The sequence below is a fragment of the Girardinichthys multiradiatus genome, chromosome 12 (genome assembly GCF_021462225.1).
Source record: "Girardinichthys multiradiatus isolate DD_20200921_A chromosome 12, DD_fGirMul_XY1, whole genome shotgun sequence".
In the NCBI taxonomy this organism is placed as follows: Eukaryota; Metazoa; Chordata; class Actinopteri; order Cyprinodontiformes; family Goodeidae; genus Girardinichthys; species Girardinichthys multiradiatus.
The window spans coordinates 33,725,138-33,741,839 of record NC_061805.1 but is presented as its reverse complement, the minus strand read 5'-3'; the positions used below and the strand labels follow the sequence as shown (position 1 = coordinate 33,741,839).

General features: G+C 41.3%; 1 protein-coding gene across 1 annotated transcript; it reads right to left on the bottom strand.

Annotated features, from left to right (window-relative positions):
* Nucleotides 1-3,980: 3,980 nt before the first annotated feature.
* Nucleotides 3,981-13,480, bottom strand: rgmb (repulsive guidance molecule BMP co-receptor b). Its single transcript, XM_047380260.1, has 3 exons — nt 12,967-13,480; nt 8,811-9,352; nt 3,981-6,695 (listed from the first exon to the last, which is right to left on the bottom strand). The coding sequence occupies exons 1-3, from the start codon at nt 13,082-13,084 to the stop codon at nt 5,937-5,939; spliced, it is 1,419 nt and encodes a 472-aa protein (XP_047236216.1). The 5' UTR covers nt 13,085-13,480; the 3' UTR covers nt 3,981-5,936.
* Between the last annotated feature and the right edge of the window lie 3,222 nt (nt 13,481-16,702).

Genomic DNA, 16,702 nt, shown 5'->3' with positions numbered 1-16,702 from the left:
CACTTTCCTGCAGTTTTAATCAATCCCAACAGAGCTTCATATGTGTAACGAGTCACATTGGCTTTCTCTCTTCCTCTCCGTGTTTCTGGCTGTTAGAGAGAGTGTGTGTGTGTGGTGGGAAAGTGTAAGGGCTTTCCATTGTTAGTATAAGGTCACAACAATGAGACATGTCAATCCCCCACAATGCAATGCTCCTGGCCAAGCCCTATTTTAATGCACTCACACAAGGCACACAAACATAAACTTTGACACACATACAGCAAGCACTGATCAGGGCTCACTGCTGTCAAAGTAACCACAAGTTAGAAATGACTGAGCCACTCAGAGGATTCATTTATCTTCCTATTATCTATCTATGGACAGGTAAGACCTTTCGACTATCCTCCTTATTTAATTGGGAAGAAAAAAATTGCTATATAATTTCCTGGTAAAAACTCAGCCTTTACAGGGGTGCAGCTGGATTTGTTGTTGCTTATTACATTTTCATATTTGATGCGTTATTACCAACATCATTAAGAAAATTAAAATTTGTGTTTTGTATCTGTTATAATAATGTTAGATTCATAATTAAGGTTGGAGGTATCACATTGCTCCAATTTCCAAGTCTCTGCTTCGACTACTTGTTCATTTTAGAACTGATTTTAAGGTGTTTTTAATGACGTTTAAAATCATTAATAGTCTTCGTTCCACAAATTTATCAGATTTGCTTTTATTGTGCAAGTCATCCCAAAGCAAAAACAAGGAAAAGCCTTCCAGAAGATGTGATGGCAGGAGAGACCTCTGATGTGTTAAAAAGCAAACAAAAAATTATTAATCTTTGTGTTTGGTATTTGCCTTTAGTCATTTAAATAAAACAGCTCTAATGTAACCTTGTTTTGGACTAATCATATCTAATGTTTTATTGAAATTATACTTTTAATTTTAAGTTGTATTAAATTTACATAATTTGTTAAATATACACATTTATTTTCTTCTATTGCTGTGTTTTATCTACTGATATCTCATTCTCGTTCTTTGTTATTTGTGACACTTATCGGGACTTTTTCTTTATGCATCGGAGATTACTGTCTGCCTTCATTACCTAATGTGTTTGCTCAGTCCTTGAAACAAACCTCACCTCTGTTAAAAACACATTTTCACTCCATTTTTCTTTTCCCCCTAATGCTTGGTGTTGTTTAGCTCCTCATTTTGTGTCACTGTCTGTTTTTAATTGGCCCGTTTTGTTTTAAAAATAAAGAATGACTGATTGATTCATTCTCTTATTTTCTCATCTCAACTGATGAACATTTTTGGAGCATATGTGCCACTCAGTTTGCGACCTCCATCTTCCTTCATTTGTTTCAGTTTACTTTAAACCTTTTGATGTGATCTGTTCTACTTTTTTGTTTCAGTAGGGGTGGAGGGTAATGTGCTGGCTTCACTGGCCCCTCCAGTCCACCTCTCAGGAGAGAGGCTTGGCTTGACCCTGCTGGTCTGTGTGGTGAGCGACTTCAGGAGAGGTCACCTGGAGATCAGCTGGAGGTCAGCCTCTGATGAGGATTACACCAACATTGCTCCATACAATGGTGCTGTAACCAGAAGGCATCGTGGCCACAGTCCTGTGGCGATGATCACTGTGGTCACTAGTGACTGGCCATCATACAGCTGCTCTGTGCGCCGCAGGAAACACTCAAAAGCCAAAAAAAGGCACCGCATCACCTCGACAGGTGAGTTTACTTGTCATAATGTGGTGCAACAGCACTGTGAGGTAGTTTCCAAATCTTTCTATTATTCTTGTAGGTGAAGATAAAATGTGCAACAATGATGAAGAAAGAGAAGGTAAAACATTAAAGATCCTCAATGAAAAATTGCCAGTTTGTTAAGCAGATTCAACATGTTTATTGGAAGTTTTATCACCAGATGTTGCTGTGAGGACGAACAATGTGGTGGTCCTGTATATGCGGCTCCTTCTAATGAAGATAATAGTCTTTGATGTACTGATGACTATTTCTGTTGTTATTAAGTGGTAAGTCATTAAACAGAACACTATGATGTAAAGAATTATAAAGTACAGTAGGTGCATCATGTTTCATAAAAAAGAGTGGAAAATTTAATTGGTGAATTCAAAAAAAATTAGGGTCTCAACAAAATGTTTGCATTTTTTAGATATTTGAAAAGAAACCAGAGCAACTGAAGCCTCTTCTTTTGTCCACTCTGAGATTATTTCTACACCCGAAGATGAAAGGAATGCTCCCATCCTTTATGGATGACTTCACAAAGATGGTTTTTCCGTGAGTTTTTGGAAGATGCAGAAAAGAAAGAAGTAATCCTCAAGAGTTTACAGCTCTGAATTGGTAGTGGCGCCATTTTTCAGGTTTTTTTTTTTTTCACATCCCAGGTGTCGTTGACTGTGGCAGTTGAAAAGAGATCTTGTTTGTGAGGCCAAGTCTGATGGTATCTGACTTAGACATAACCTCACACAGGTGGATCAATGCTTGTAACTTCAGTGGGCTTTTTAAGATGTGTGTGGAGTTCCAGTGTTTAGTTTTAATAGATTCACAAGATATAACAACAAACATGTTAAGAATTAGAAAATATAATTATATATAATTTCTGTTTAAATTTCATACAGTTTAGTTACAAAGGATTCACAGCATATTCATATTTATCAAACTACACCCACAAATGTCAATGTATTTTATTGATGATTGTTTTCATGCTCTGACAGGTTTTCTTTCATGACTGGCCTGTATTAAGCTCCATTATCTCTGAACAGGTTCCTTGTCACTGGTGAATGCATCCTCACAGCATGCCATGTATGAACTAATTAGGTGACAGAAGATAATTGGTTGCCCTGGAATTTGTTTTCAGGTATGAAAGCAATGGGGGCTGAATCAGAATTAAAATATTTATCTGTAAAAACAAAATTGCAAACCATGTATTATTTTCCATCCACTTCACAATTACGGGCTACTTTTCATTGGTCTATTACACAAAATCCCAATGAAATACATTGGAGTTTGTAGTTTGGGAATAGTTCAAGGTGTTTGTAAACTTCTACAAAGTACTGTACAATATAAATTTGATGTGTCACCAGTTCGACACAAACTGGATGAACAGATTGAATTAAGCTATAAATAAAATTTCAAAATAAAAGATAAAACATCTAGTTAGTATTATCATTGCATTGCTTTCTTTCAGGAAAATGCTGTAGCATCTTAAGATATTGTACTACTGTTTATTTTTTATGATTTCACTATTCTTACACTGAATGATGGGGAAACAAAATTAAAAGCAGACGTCGGTAGTAACTAGTTAAGCTTACTTGGTAAAAAAAACAATTGGAAATGTATTGTTCCGGCATTAATGTGTTGTTTTGCATTGATGTACCTTATTTGTACTCATTTTTATTTTATTCTTTATTTTATACATGTTTATTCTGATTGTCCAATTACACCACATTTACAAACTGAATTAGATGTTCAGATCAAACATTTTTTTTAATAGCTTTTTTTGCAAAAAACTTTTTACTCATGAGTCATTTTTGGGATGACTACTTTTTACTTATATTTCAGTACAAATATACAGAAGTAAAGCTACTCTTACTTGAGTGCAAATATTTGGCTACTCTCTCCACTTCGGATGAAAACCCGTTGGAAAAACTGACCAGACCAGAGATCCCACACAAGAAAATACCCTTGGGACGTAGTCTAGAAGCTGTTACTTCTTAATTGTTGTTTGTTAATTTGTCTTGTGTAACTATTTTTTATTCAATCCCTTGCAATTTAATGTTGAAAACATGTTTTAGATCATCAACCTAACATGGTCTGCAAAAGAAATTGGCCTGTAAGGCTTTTAAATAAGGCATATTTACATGTTTTACTACAGTGGTTATGTTTATTGTGACATTTTACACACAACCAGTATTTTAGCTTTAAATATTAAATAATAACTGTTTTATCTTAATATTGTTTTTAAAAAAAAGACCAGCACACACTTCGTTTCTTCCATTCTTTTTTAGTTTGTTTTTTGAGCGCATTTAGTAACACACTGACTTAGCAAGGGAGCACCACTAGGTGGCAGCACAATCACATCTGACATTTTATTTAAATAATTATCCAACAGCAAGAATATGGAGCTTAACTTTCCCTATAGGACACTACGTTCATAAATAAGTTAAGGTATTTCAACACTGACCAGTCACTCTTCACCAAACCGACACTCAGATGATGAAAGGGGATTACACAATGACTAAAACTAAAGCTGATCGAACAAACTGGGAATAAATATACAGAATGTTACATGTTTGATGGAGCAGAAAATTCTACAAGGCATTGATTCCCACATCACAGTGCTTATACAGACACATTTCAATAATCTGTAGAGTTTTCTTTACATCCAGTATTTTACTTGCATCCCAAAATGAAACACCTGGCCAAAGGATAAACTGGTTTACAGTAGCAAATTTTAAAAAGAGGGGGGATGAAGGTGCTGGTTTGGTGGAGGGTCATGATTCCTGTGTACATTGAACATGCCATTTGTCTTTGGTAAAAATCAAAACTACAAATGGTAGCACATCATAATACAGTCTGTACTTTCCTGGGACTTGTGGGTCAGTTTTTGTCACATACCAGATGCTTTACTAGAACGTTTATTAAACTTACTGGTTCCTTTCCAGGAATCGACCAGGTACTCCTTGGATTCTTAGAGCTTGCATTCAGCAACTTATCATGAACTCTACCGGAACTTACCAACAAGTACACTATCCTGAAAATATAGCCCCGCTGCTGACAGTAGCTCCTGGTAAAGTGCCTGGTTAGTTCTGAAATAGCTAATTTTCATAAACTAACCTTTAAGCTCCAGGGAAGTACTTCCTAAATTCCAGGAAAGTAGTCAGTAAACCCATGAAATTTCCAGGAAAGTACCTTATAAGTTTCTGGAAAGCAATCTGTATGCTCTAGAAATTGCCCAGAAAAATCTGGTATGTTCCTGTGAAGTAATCAATATACTTCATGAATGTTTATGGAAAATAATTAGTAAACTAAATGAAAGTTGCAGGAAAGTTCTTGGAAAGTTTTGGGGAAATGCTTGGTAAGTTCCAAGAAAGTTCCTAAAAGTAAGCTCTCACTTCCAGAAAAGTACCAGCTGTATTATGTTGAGCGATAAAAACAAAATAGTGTGGCAAAAGTTTGAAATATCTGTATTGTGAGTCACATAAAATAAAGCAAACATTCATCAGCTGTTAGAAAATATCCAAATCCCTTGCAAACACCCACAGACACACAGCTGGAATCAAATAACAACCCAGTAGGACTGGTGGCATTTGCTGCAACAAGAAAGATAATACATTCAACAGAAAAGCTCACATTTAACTGACTTTAATGAGATGCTGAACCTGATCAGCAGCTGGAAGAATGGTTAATTTTAGTATCAGTGGCAGCTCCTTCAATTCAGCTCATTCTGAAAGGAGCAAAAAACAACTAAACACAAATACTTGAATAGTGATTGGTTTTTGGTGAAGAAACAGAAACACTGCCTGGCATTGTGTAAAAAATGGTAAAAATAAAGTGCTTTCATTAAAACAAACTTCCTCTGACTGAGGTATTTAAAAAATCACATGAAATGACCTAAACAAAACAATCTCTATACTATCACACTGTGCACTTGAGAAAAAAGATAACTATTTACAGATGATTTACCCACACAGAAACATTTGTCTCATTGTCAGTTGCATCTGATGGTTCTGACTGCCAGGTGAAATGCAGTTAGTGCTGCCAGGCATTCCTGTGCACATAGGGGTGGGGGTGTCATGCCCACCCCGCATTTAAAAACTTGCTGTTTTTTTCTCTTCATCAGTGCTCAGTATCAGTGCTCAGCTAAACAAATTGTCTCTAAACTCCCTCTGTAGTGCACATACACAAGCCTACTTGCATTCAGGCACGCAGGGACTGCTATTCTCACATGAATACAACGCTCAGAGCACACAGCAGGAGCAGAGCGAGCTTTTTGATAAGCTGAAAGTCGGAGTGGAAGTAGGAGTTTGCAGAGCCACGGGGATATATTCTCCATCTATCCCGGTGCGGATGAAGGCTCTCCATGTCCTTCTGGGCGCTGTGTGCAGCCAATGTGAAGTTAGCATCTCCAGTGGTCAGGAGATCAAACACACAAGAGTGAAAGTAGATGTCCAGGACTTCCAGCTGCTTGCTGCAGCGCTCCTTCGCCCCTTCCATGCCTAAAACATGTGAAGCACCAAAGGGGTATGCCTGTGTCTGTGAGGAGTAGATGGGTCGGCGTAGCTGCTGTCGCTGCAGGCCAAGTGCAGGTGGAGAAAGCGGCAAAGGGAGGTGTCCCGCTTGGTCGATGCGTTCGCTGCTGGGACAGCCATTCAGGCAGAGCTGCAGATCCTGGGTATCATCGTAGGCCTGAGCCAACTCCTCAGGGATCCGCACGGCCAACGTCAGGTAACGCCCCAGCTGCCGAATAATTACAGTCACACCAATGTAGCCAGCGTGCAGCTCCACATGGTGTCCAGGGCTGCGTTCAGAGATCCACAGAGCCCGGACCTTCCCAACTGCACCGTCAGCACCGAAGGAGGTGTGGATGGGGTCACCGCTGCTCACTGTTCCATCATCAAAGGCAGCTGGGAGGCTGTCTGTGACAGCCTGGTAGACCCTCTGGTCTGTGCAGCCCTCATAAGGCTTGAAGATGATGGTGATCTACAATGAGAAACGGTATAGAAATTGTTTGCATTGTCAGTATTCAGAATCAGAGGGACAAATTTGAAAAACAGCCTTTCCTGTCATACTATTCAGGCCTTTTACTCATTCTTGTGCCTGATTATTAATCTGACCCATCTTGTTTACGTTTGCTCACCTGCTTTGCTACAGCAGTGGTTAATGGATTTGAGCGCCTGTCCTCTAGGGTGGGGGTGGTGCCGTTTTGTTTTTGTTTATATGATTTTCTTTTTGGTAAAAAACAGCTTTTAAACATTTTTTGGAACTAAGCAAATGTAAATCTAAAAATATTCCAAATATGAGGTTAGAGTCGGCATTGAAATAAAAAGCCACACACACTGAGACACAATCATCTCAATATTTGAGAAATGACTTGATGACTTTCTAACAAGTTGTAATTTGCACAGCTATGAAAACATGCTGACAAATGAACACATACACATGCTCCAGGGGTGTGCAGACGCAGCGGTGGATGTAGGGTGTGGAGTGTGAGCATTACGGTTAGCTCCGGCATCATAGTTCCGGTGAATGGCTGCTTTGTTCACATGACAGCCGTGAGGAATGAGCCCAAGCAGCCCATTAAGCCTGGAGGGCTGTTAATGTGGGTGTATATGAAAGTGTGTGTGTGTTTGAGTCTAATAGTCGTGACTAATAACTCGCCCCACCTCTGACACAAGGTTAAGCCTTCAGCTGCAAAGTGTAGAAACCTGCTTTTTGCTCTCTCTGCGTGTGCGAGTGTATGCCACGGTGTTGGTAATAGATGTGTGTGCATGTGCTTTAATAATTAAAGCTATCCACTAAGCTAGAGAGGGCAGATCATCAGGGGAAACATCAACATTACTTCTTTAACACCACAAAGATCACCTTGTGTGGCTTGTCCTCCATGTAGTGCTGTGCTCAGATGTATGTACGCATATCTTTGCTGTTGCACAGGGACCTTTTAACAAACATAGTGCTTTAAGCTGACTGCAAGGAGTGCTACTTATGAACGTATAGGACCCACTCAGATAGACACACAAATGCTTCCGAATGCGCTTGTAGATAAACAGTGGCTCCGTTCACGCATCTCATTCTGCCGTATTAATGGTCAGGCTTATATGCATCTGTTAACCGAGTTAGGTTTGCTGCACTGCTGGAGTCACAAGAGCCGGTCACAAGATTGAGGCCGCTTGCCTTGCACCTGTGTGCCTGTGGAAGCCAGAGACATACAGAGGGAGTCTTGAAGAGAGTTAAGTAGAGCAAGGGTTTTTTCTAGTTTCCCACTGATAAGATTTCTTATTTTGTGGCAAGGAAAAGCAGCAAATAAAAGCACACACAAAGAGAAAAAAACTATGTCAGCTTCGCTCTCTTAGTAGGCTCTTTTAGCCTTAATACCAAAAAATTACATATGTGCAGAACCTTACTTTCAGCTTGATTGGCCCTGACCCCTGACAGGTGGATCTGGAAATCAAAAAAATAATCTTTTTCTGATGCACTGTACTATGCACTACAAACAACACTCCTCAGTGTGGACCCTGTTACTAAGGGGAGAAGACTCAAAGCTAGCCATTTTCACTATAAAAGCACAGAACACAGAGATATGAGATGCCAATTAAAAGGAAACTGCATTTTCGATGTCATACTGAGCCATGAATACAACTCATTTAGGTTGCCAAAGAGAGAGCAAGAATATCAGTAGATAACCGGGAGTCTGAAATCTGAAATAATTCTTTTATCTGTTTGTTATCTGTCTGTTATGGAACATGCTGGATTTGGAAATGTTGGGAGTTTTTTCTAAATCTTAGTTGCTGCAGTATTAGCAGTGCTGACCGCAAGAAAATGATGCTAATGACAGTTTAAAATGCCAACCCTGTAATCATTTAATCTTTGTTATAAAATATTTGTAACCTCGTCTCACAACACTGTTGTCTTCGATTCACTGCTGGACATTGCCTCTTAATTGATACTAAATGACAGCAAGCTAGAACAAAATATCTTCAATGTTGTTCCTACAGTCCTTAAAGAGAAATGGGAACCGGCTAAAATGGGTATTGACAGGTCAAAGTTTAAAAGGAACAAAAAGAAAAACACACAACATACAATTTTAAAAGCTCTCACCTTGTTGGTTGCGGTTGCACTGGAGCCAGGAACCACTGGAACATTAGTGACCTGCACCGACAGATAGTCATTATCAATAAGAGGCCATGCACCCTCCACCTTACAAGTCTGGAAGCTGTCCTTAAATGTTCTCAGATGCGGGTCCCCGAACAGCCCACAGAACAAGTACCCAAGCCGAGGGCGGCCGTGGCCATGGCTGTGAGAGTGAGAGAGGATGTGGGAGTGTGTGTGGGTGTGCTGGGTACGGCTGTGATAGTTGCAAGGTTCTGGGTGGACTTCGGGCCGCGCAGAGGGAGTTGGGCCATCTCTGGAACAGTTCCGCTGACTCATGAGATCCGAGATGCCCAGCACGGCTGAGTGGAAAACCAGGTTTCCTCGGCAGGCCTTTGCTGTCCTCTGGGTGCAGGCCGAGTATGCACGCAGAGCCTTGCAAAACTCAGTGTGAAATCCATCCACGGTGGGCATCAGGTGGGAGGTAAGGGAGACGAAGTCAGTGGTGCACTTCTGAATGCGACACTGGGTGGTGGCCACTTGGCACTGGCCTGAACGGGACAAACAAAGGTAGTCAGTCTTTTAAAGAAAAAATGACCGTGAACAGGCTATGGTTGATGTGTAAGAAACCTTTCTTTGATCTTATACTCGCAATGCCCTATGCTGTTAGAGTCTAATCCAATAAAAGTAGAAAGAGAACCAGCAGCCGATTAAAAATCTTGATCAATCAGCAGTGCCGCTTTGTAAGTGCAATAAACCTAAAGTGTAATAAACCAAAGAGCGCCCAGACAAGAACAATGAAGCAACTTTACCCCAAAAGCAATGAGATGACACTGCCTGCACAGCCAAGAAGCACATAAAACTGAGTTTCACAGTGAGATGGAGCAAGACTTACAGAGCTACAGAGCTTTGCAAAAATATTCATACCCCCTGAACATTTTGTTTCGAGTAAGAGGTTCAAGAAGAAAGATGTTGAAAGAAAGCGATAACAAGCCCAGCTTGCACTTTGCCATGAAGAGCACACAACCCTGAACACACCATCCCCACCCTGAAACATGCTGTGGGGAGGTTTTAGTAGGGATAGGCAGGCTGGTAAGAGCTGATAGGAAGATGAATGAGCAAATACGGGAAAAAACCAGCAGGTTCTCTTTTCACTGTCACTTAAGATACAGGGTTAAAGTGGCATAGTCAAAGCCCAGATTTAAATCCAATTAAGACTCTTTGTCGAAACTTGAAATTATTGAGGCATAGATGGTAATTTTCCTTCTACGTCTTCATAGTTGGAGGCTAGAAATAAGCTGCAAAATGTAATCTGTGAGCCAAATTGTTTTTTGTTTATATAGTTTTTACACTGTTAAATAAATAAGAGTGCAATAGAGAGAAAATAAAGCATCAAAAGACATTTATAAGATGTGTGGCCAATTTTCATCGGGCCTGTGCAGTTATACCATGCGTTTGAGATATTTATTTGTATACCTATCCTTATCCTTATCCTTCCACTTAACAATAAATTGCTAATTTGTGCTGGCCTACCACATAAAATGTTCCAATAAAACACACTCAGGTTCATAGCTGTAACGTGACAAACTGCAAAAAAGCTCAAGGGGAATGAATGCCACATATTATTATTTTTCTGGAAACTTTGATGTGTGGTGTGTTTGTAACGCTCACTTTAAAAAGAATAAACACATGATCAAAAATTCACCATAACACCCCTGAGGAACTGATTTCTTTCTGAAATTTTATCTGTGATTTTTTATCTGTTCCCACATTTCTAAGTGGAAAGTGGGTCAAAACAGGCCTTTTGTATCACTGACCATCAGATGTACAGGGACAGTTAGAGCCAGAGAGAGATTAGAGACTAGACCTAATGCATCAGTCACAGCGTGCTCCTATTAGATTAGTCCAGAGAGAAAGAGAGGGAGAGGAAGGCTCTGCAAAGAGGAGCCAGCTGCACACAAACACAAAAATGGTGTTATGACTCTGATGTCCAAGTAAAAGTAGAAAAAATCGGCCATCAGTATCACACATTCGCTTAGATTACTGCCATCAATTAGGCCTACCAAGTAGCAAAGTCCACAAGCTTTGTGAATTATGAAGGGCTTGTGTTCCACCATGTGAGGGCAGTGCTGCTCTAAATTTTAAAAAATTAAAAACCAGGGTGCAAATGTAGACCCCCCACTCACAGCAGACTTCAGAATCTCTCCACTGCCTGTTAAATACTGACACCAGCCAAAAGATATGCCCTCACATACATGCACAGGGTGCACAGACTGTCTGAGCTCTGAGGGCGCATTGTGTCTCCAAAAGCCAGTCTTCTTTTTCTTCCTATCAGACCTGCAGCACCCAAATACTGCTGCTAGGAGCCTAATCAGAACCACCTTTCAACCACATTTAGATCTCAATAGAAGTCTTTTTGCAGACGCCTGTTTACATTTTGCTTTTTAACCACAATTTCACAACACTCAGATGGAAGGCAAAATCATCTTTTATTATTTTTTCAATTACCTCAATTGACTTGCAAAGACTAAAAGCAAAAAGAAACCTCTGAAGAAACATTTGTACCAGCTCCAAATAAAATACTGAAGAGTCGTAGCTGGATTCTGGTCTTCCATAAGGAAATTTTCATGCGATAATTAAATTCTAATGATTCTAATGATATTATGAAGTATTCATAGCTGTTCTTTCAAAAGAAAATCCAACCTATGCATATAAATAAGGAACCTATGGTAACGTAAAGGTGGTGAATACTGAAAAGGCTTAAAACTGCTATTAAAGAAATCCCCATGTGAGGATCTAATGTGGTCAGAGGCTTGTTTGTATTACCCCCTGCAGCAAAGTCTCTATTAAATGCACAATAGTAGTTAGAACATTCTACACAATTACTACCTCCTTCTCCATATTTCTATTATTTTTGATTTTTTTTCTTCACTTTACCATCTTACTACCATCAGACAGAGGTCAGGAGACTCCAGATGTGAATTCGTTTATCTGTTGTCTCTGAACCTTTTCTGATCTCCAGAGATCAGGGAAAAACAGATCTACTGGGATCATCTCTCAGTCAAAGAAACAGCTTGTGAAGTGCATATTGATCACCTTATTGTGTGCACTCTTTCACGTTCTCTACCAGCATGCACTCGCCTAAACCCAGGGAACAATAACTCCTAATTATCCAGATGCTGTGCACTTCCTGTGCAAACACCCGTAGAGCTGACAGCTTATGACATATGTCTCCACAAAAATAATAATAATAAACATTATTCACACCTTTTAGCAAATAAACCTTTCTGTTTGCCTTAGCAAACCAAATAATACACATTCTTTCCTAGTGAGGCATGTGTGGCAGGAGGTGTCGAGAGGGTTTTAAAGCGAGCTGGGTTCTGTGTGCTCCACAAGGCTGTGTGTGTGTGTGTGTGTGTGTGCAGACAAGGTGGTGGTGGTGGGGGGGTTCTCCTGCTGCCGAGCAGTGTTAAACTAATTACAGGAGGTGTGACTGCCCAACAAATAGCTAAAATCCCCTCTGCACACACTGAAAGACAGAAATGCTGAGGAAACAGCAGTTTTTTTTTTTGCACTCAACATAAAGCTATCTCTAAAAGAAAAGTGATTTTTTTTCTTAGATAAACTAAACATTTGACTCTCTGCTCAAACCTGTGTCAATAAAGCACTTGCCTAAACGGTTCCTGGTGCAGATTACTAAAAGATCTACTTTAAATATGATAATGAGTAAATAAATGGATATTTGGTGAGTTTTAATGCTTTATTCTCCAATCCAGTCAGAAAAAATCCTATCCTACTTTATTGTGCTTTTATGTCCAACACAACATACTGAACTTCTCTCCCTATTTCCCCATTCTCTTCCCCTCCTCCATAAGCCATTAAGGGGCAGACAGGAGAATGACGGCCCAGGAGAGAGGAGGAGAAACTCGATCCGGACTCAGACTGCTGCACTGCCGTTTTGGAGAGAGGCATTGTCAGGCAGTAGTGGTGCTGGGGCCCGACACAAAATGCTTACATACGTTTAATAACTAATTAATTATTTAAAGTCATAATAAAAAAGTGAACTGGAATAGAGTTTAATTGTATAAGGTTGCATAAAATAGAGCGAAGTGTGTAAATAAAGTGTCAAATGAGTGTTTGACCTAAAGATTCGAGGTTTAGTTACCTATGTGTGCACCGCAGCAGAGACCGATGATCAGCAGCAACAGCGGCCGGAAGCGGCGCACCACAGACGGGGAAGCGAGGCGCTCAGCCCCGCGGCAACAGCATCCGGCTCTCCCCATCCCCGTCCATGCAGGGCCAGGAGGGGAGAGTGGACGCAGTCCCACAGAGCGGGGGCGGGTGGTGTCCAGGCCTCCTCACCTTCTCGTCTGCCTCTTCTTCCTCACTCCTTTCTCCGTCCTCTCCTTCTCGGGTGCGTAGGGGCATTAAAGCACAGCTGCTCAGCGGAATGCAGGGCGGAGGAAGAGGACGACGAGGAGAAGACTGAAGGAGAAACAAACAATGTACGAAGTCACTTTACTCCGACGACACTTTTACTTTTCTCCCAGGTCCCATGTGTTTGGGAGCGCTCCCTGGCTCAGCGGTCCGACTTTTGCTCTGATTGTGATCAGTCTCCTCTCCTCTAAGACACCCAACAATCACATCTCTCCCTCCCCTCGTCAAACAGGGATTTCTCCTCCACTCTTTCACTCCACTCCCCTTTCACTTTCTCCTCCTCCTCCTCCTCCTCCTCCTCCTCCTCCTCCTCCTCATCCCCCCCCCCCTGCTCTGGCTCTCCAACAAATCAATACAGAATCAACCAAACCCTGCTGGCGGAAAACCCGCCTACCCTGAGAATAGAGGAGACAAATTTAACATTGAAGACTGCAATAAAAGTACTAAAACAGTAAAAAGCAATGATTTCACTAGAAAGCGCGTCAATAAATTAGAATATAATTGAAGAGTTAATTAACTTCCATAATTCAATTCAAATATTGACACTCATAATATGCTGACCAACACACTCAGCGATTTATTTCTGTTAGTGTTGAAAATTAAAAAGAGAGATCATATTTCTCCTATTTTAGCTTCCCTTCATTGACTCCCTGTTAAATCCAGAATAGAATTTAAAATTCTCCTCCTCACATATAAAGCCCTTAATGATCTAGCTCCATCATACATCAGAGATCTGATTGTTCCATATGTTCCTAACAGAGCACTTCGTTCTCAGACTGCAGGTTTACTGGTGGTTCCTAGAGTCTCTAGAAGTAGAATGGGAGGCAGATCCTTCAGTTATTAGGCTCCTCTCCTGTGGAACCAGCTCCAAGTTTTAGTCCGTGAGGCAGACACCCTGTCTACTTTTAAGGCCAGGCTTAAAACTTTCCTTTTTGATAAAGCTTATAGTTAGAGTGGCTTAGTTTATCAGGGAGGGAGCCTTCCAACGTCCCTGTTGGTTGAAGTAAGGGGGAGTCAGGTTTAGCCTAAACCGGCTCAGTTATGGTTGAGGTGCAAACACACCCTCCATTTCTGCTACCTGTATGACCCCTTCTCTATTCCAATGGTTATAATCAGTCTGACAGAGGGAGGTATCCCAATCGTTGTAGTTTTTAGTATAACAATGACCATCAGTGGGACCCTTTGTGGGGTGCCTTGAGACGACATTGTTGTAAATAAGCGCCGTTTAACTAAATAATCTGAACTGAAACTATCTGTGTAGTTATGCTGCTATAGGCTTAGGCTGCTGGAGGACATAATGACCACTTTCACCCTCTTCACTACATTCTCACACTACTCTCCAATTTTGCATTATTTGCTGTTATTTCAGCTTTTAACCTTGTTCTCTCTATTCTCTTCCTAGAAGCTACACCTGGCCTGACTGTGTCTACCTGTGACACCTTTCTGGAGAGGGGAATCGTCCGAGCTTCTGCTGGCAACAACTTAATGCTCACCCTCTACCGATGATCCACATAGCCCTGTCTTTTAGTGTTTAACCCTTTCTCTCTCCTAGACATGGCGATTGACTGATCGTAACTGTAACAAACTATATGTGCTCTTTTTCAGACTCTAACCTTGAAAACTGGCTCAGAGTTTATCTGTTCTTTCTTTCTAGGTGAAACGACTAAAGGAGCTAAATCCATCAACATTTACTTTTCCTTCCCATAGAAAGTACCCCTGGATCAGTGCTTCTTTGTTCTCTTTGTGTCTCTGCTCTGTTCTCTCAAACCCCCAGTCGGTCGTGGCAGATGGCCGCTCACACTGAGCCCGGTTCTGCTGCAGGTTTCTTCCTGTTAAAAGGAGTTTTTCCTCTCCGCTGTCGCTACATGCATGCTCAGTATGAGGGATTGCTGCAAAGTCAACGCCAGTGACTGTCCACTGTCTCTACATGCTCATCCGGGAGGAGGGAATGCTGCACGTCACTGACTGGATGCAATCTGCTGGGTTTCCTTAGATAGAAAAACGTTTTATCCAATTTGAATAAAAAGCTAACTCTGTACTCTGCACTGTTCAATGGTTAGGATTAATTGGAATGTATGTACCTGACTGTTGTGAAGTGCCTTGAGACAACATGTGTTGTGATTTGGCACTATATAAATAAAACTGAATTGAATTGAATAATATGCTGACCAACACACTCAGCAATATATTTCTTAGTGTTGATAATGGCTAAATGACACCCCCTCCCAACAAAAAACAAGACAAACAATAACAAAACGCAGTTTATCTGAAACAGTACATAAAACCAATAAAGAAGACTTTTAATAGACAACATGTCAACCTACTGAAAAATATGTATTCTATTTTGTACAATATACCCTCCACACTTTGGCTCATTTTGCATGAATTACTGCATCAATGCAATGACTCATGGAGGCTCTGCTGAGCTTTGGTTGCTTTCTTTAGCGTTCTTGAGTTGGTCTGCATTTTTGGGTCTAGTTTCTCTCAGCTTTCTCTTGTCAATACCCCATAGATTCCCTCTGCGGTTTAGGTCAAGTGAGTTTACTGGCCAATCAAGCTCCGTGACACCATGGGCATTAAAGCACAAATTGGTAGTTTTGGCAGAATGGGCAGGTGCCAAGTCCAGCCTGAAAATGAAAACATCATCTCCAAAAAAATTGTCAGCAAAGAAAAGTATGAAGTGCTCTAAAATTTCCTGTTAGATCAATGTCCTGACTTTGGACTTGATAAAACACAGTGGACCAACAACAGAATATGATATATAAACTCCAATTAGCATAGACCTCACACTGGAAAACAGATAACCTTGCTTTCCTTGATTTAAAAATGAAATGCAAAATGTAGAGAAGGAGTCCGTGTATCTCGGGCTCTTGTTTACGAGTGAGGGGAGAATGGAGCGGGAGATTGACAGACGGATCAGTGCGGCTGCCGCAGTAATGGGGAGGCTGTGCCAATCCGTTGTGGTGAAGAGAGAGCAGATCCGAAAAGCGAAACTCTCCATTTACCGGTCGGTCTACGTTCCTACCCTCACCTATGGCCATGAACTTTGGGTCATGACCGAAAGAACGAGATCATGGATACAAGCGGCTGAAATGAGCTTCCTCCATAGGTTGGCCGGGCATTCCCTTAGAGATAGGGAGAGGAGCTCGGCCATCTGGGAGGGGCTCGGAGTAGAGCCGCTGCTCCTCCACATTGAGAGGAGCCAGTTGAGGTGGCTCGGGCATCTACACCGGATGCCTCCTGGACACCTTCCTCAGGAGGTGTTCCAGACACGCCCCACCAGGAGGAGGCCCAGGGGATGGCCCAGGACAGTCTGGAGGGACTATGTCTCTTGGCTGGCCTGGGAATGCCTTGGGCTCCCCCCGGAGGAACTGGAGTAGGTGTCTGGGGAGAGCGACGTCTGGGCGTCTCTGCTGAGTCTGCTGCCCCCACGACCCGGTCCCGAATGAAGCGGAAGACGACGA

Excerpts from the sequence above, each read along its gene's own strand:
- rgmb (XM_047380260.1), bottom strand. The coding sequence starts at position 13,084 with ATGGGGAGAGCCGGATGCTGTTGCCGCGGGGCTGAGCGCCTCGCTTCC. Across the intron at positions 9,353-12,966 it reads CTGCTGCGGTGCACACATAG|GCCAGTGCCAAGTGGCCACC; the intron begins GTAACTAAACCT and ends TGTCCCGTTCAG. Across the intron at positions 6,696-8,810 it reads GTGCAACCGCAACCAACAAG|ATCACCATCATCTTCAAGCC; the intron begins GTGAGAGCTTTT and ends TTCTCATTGTAG.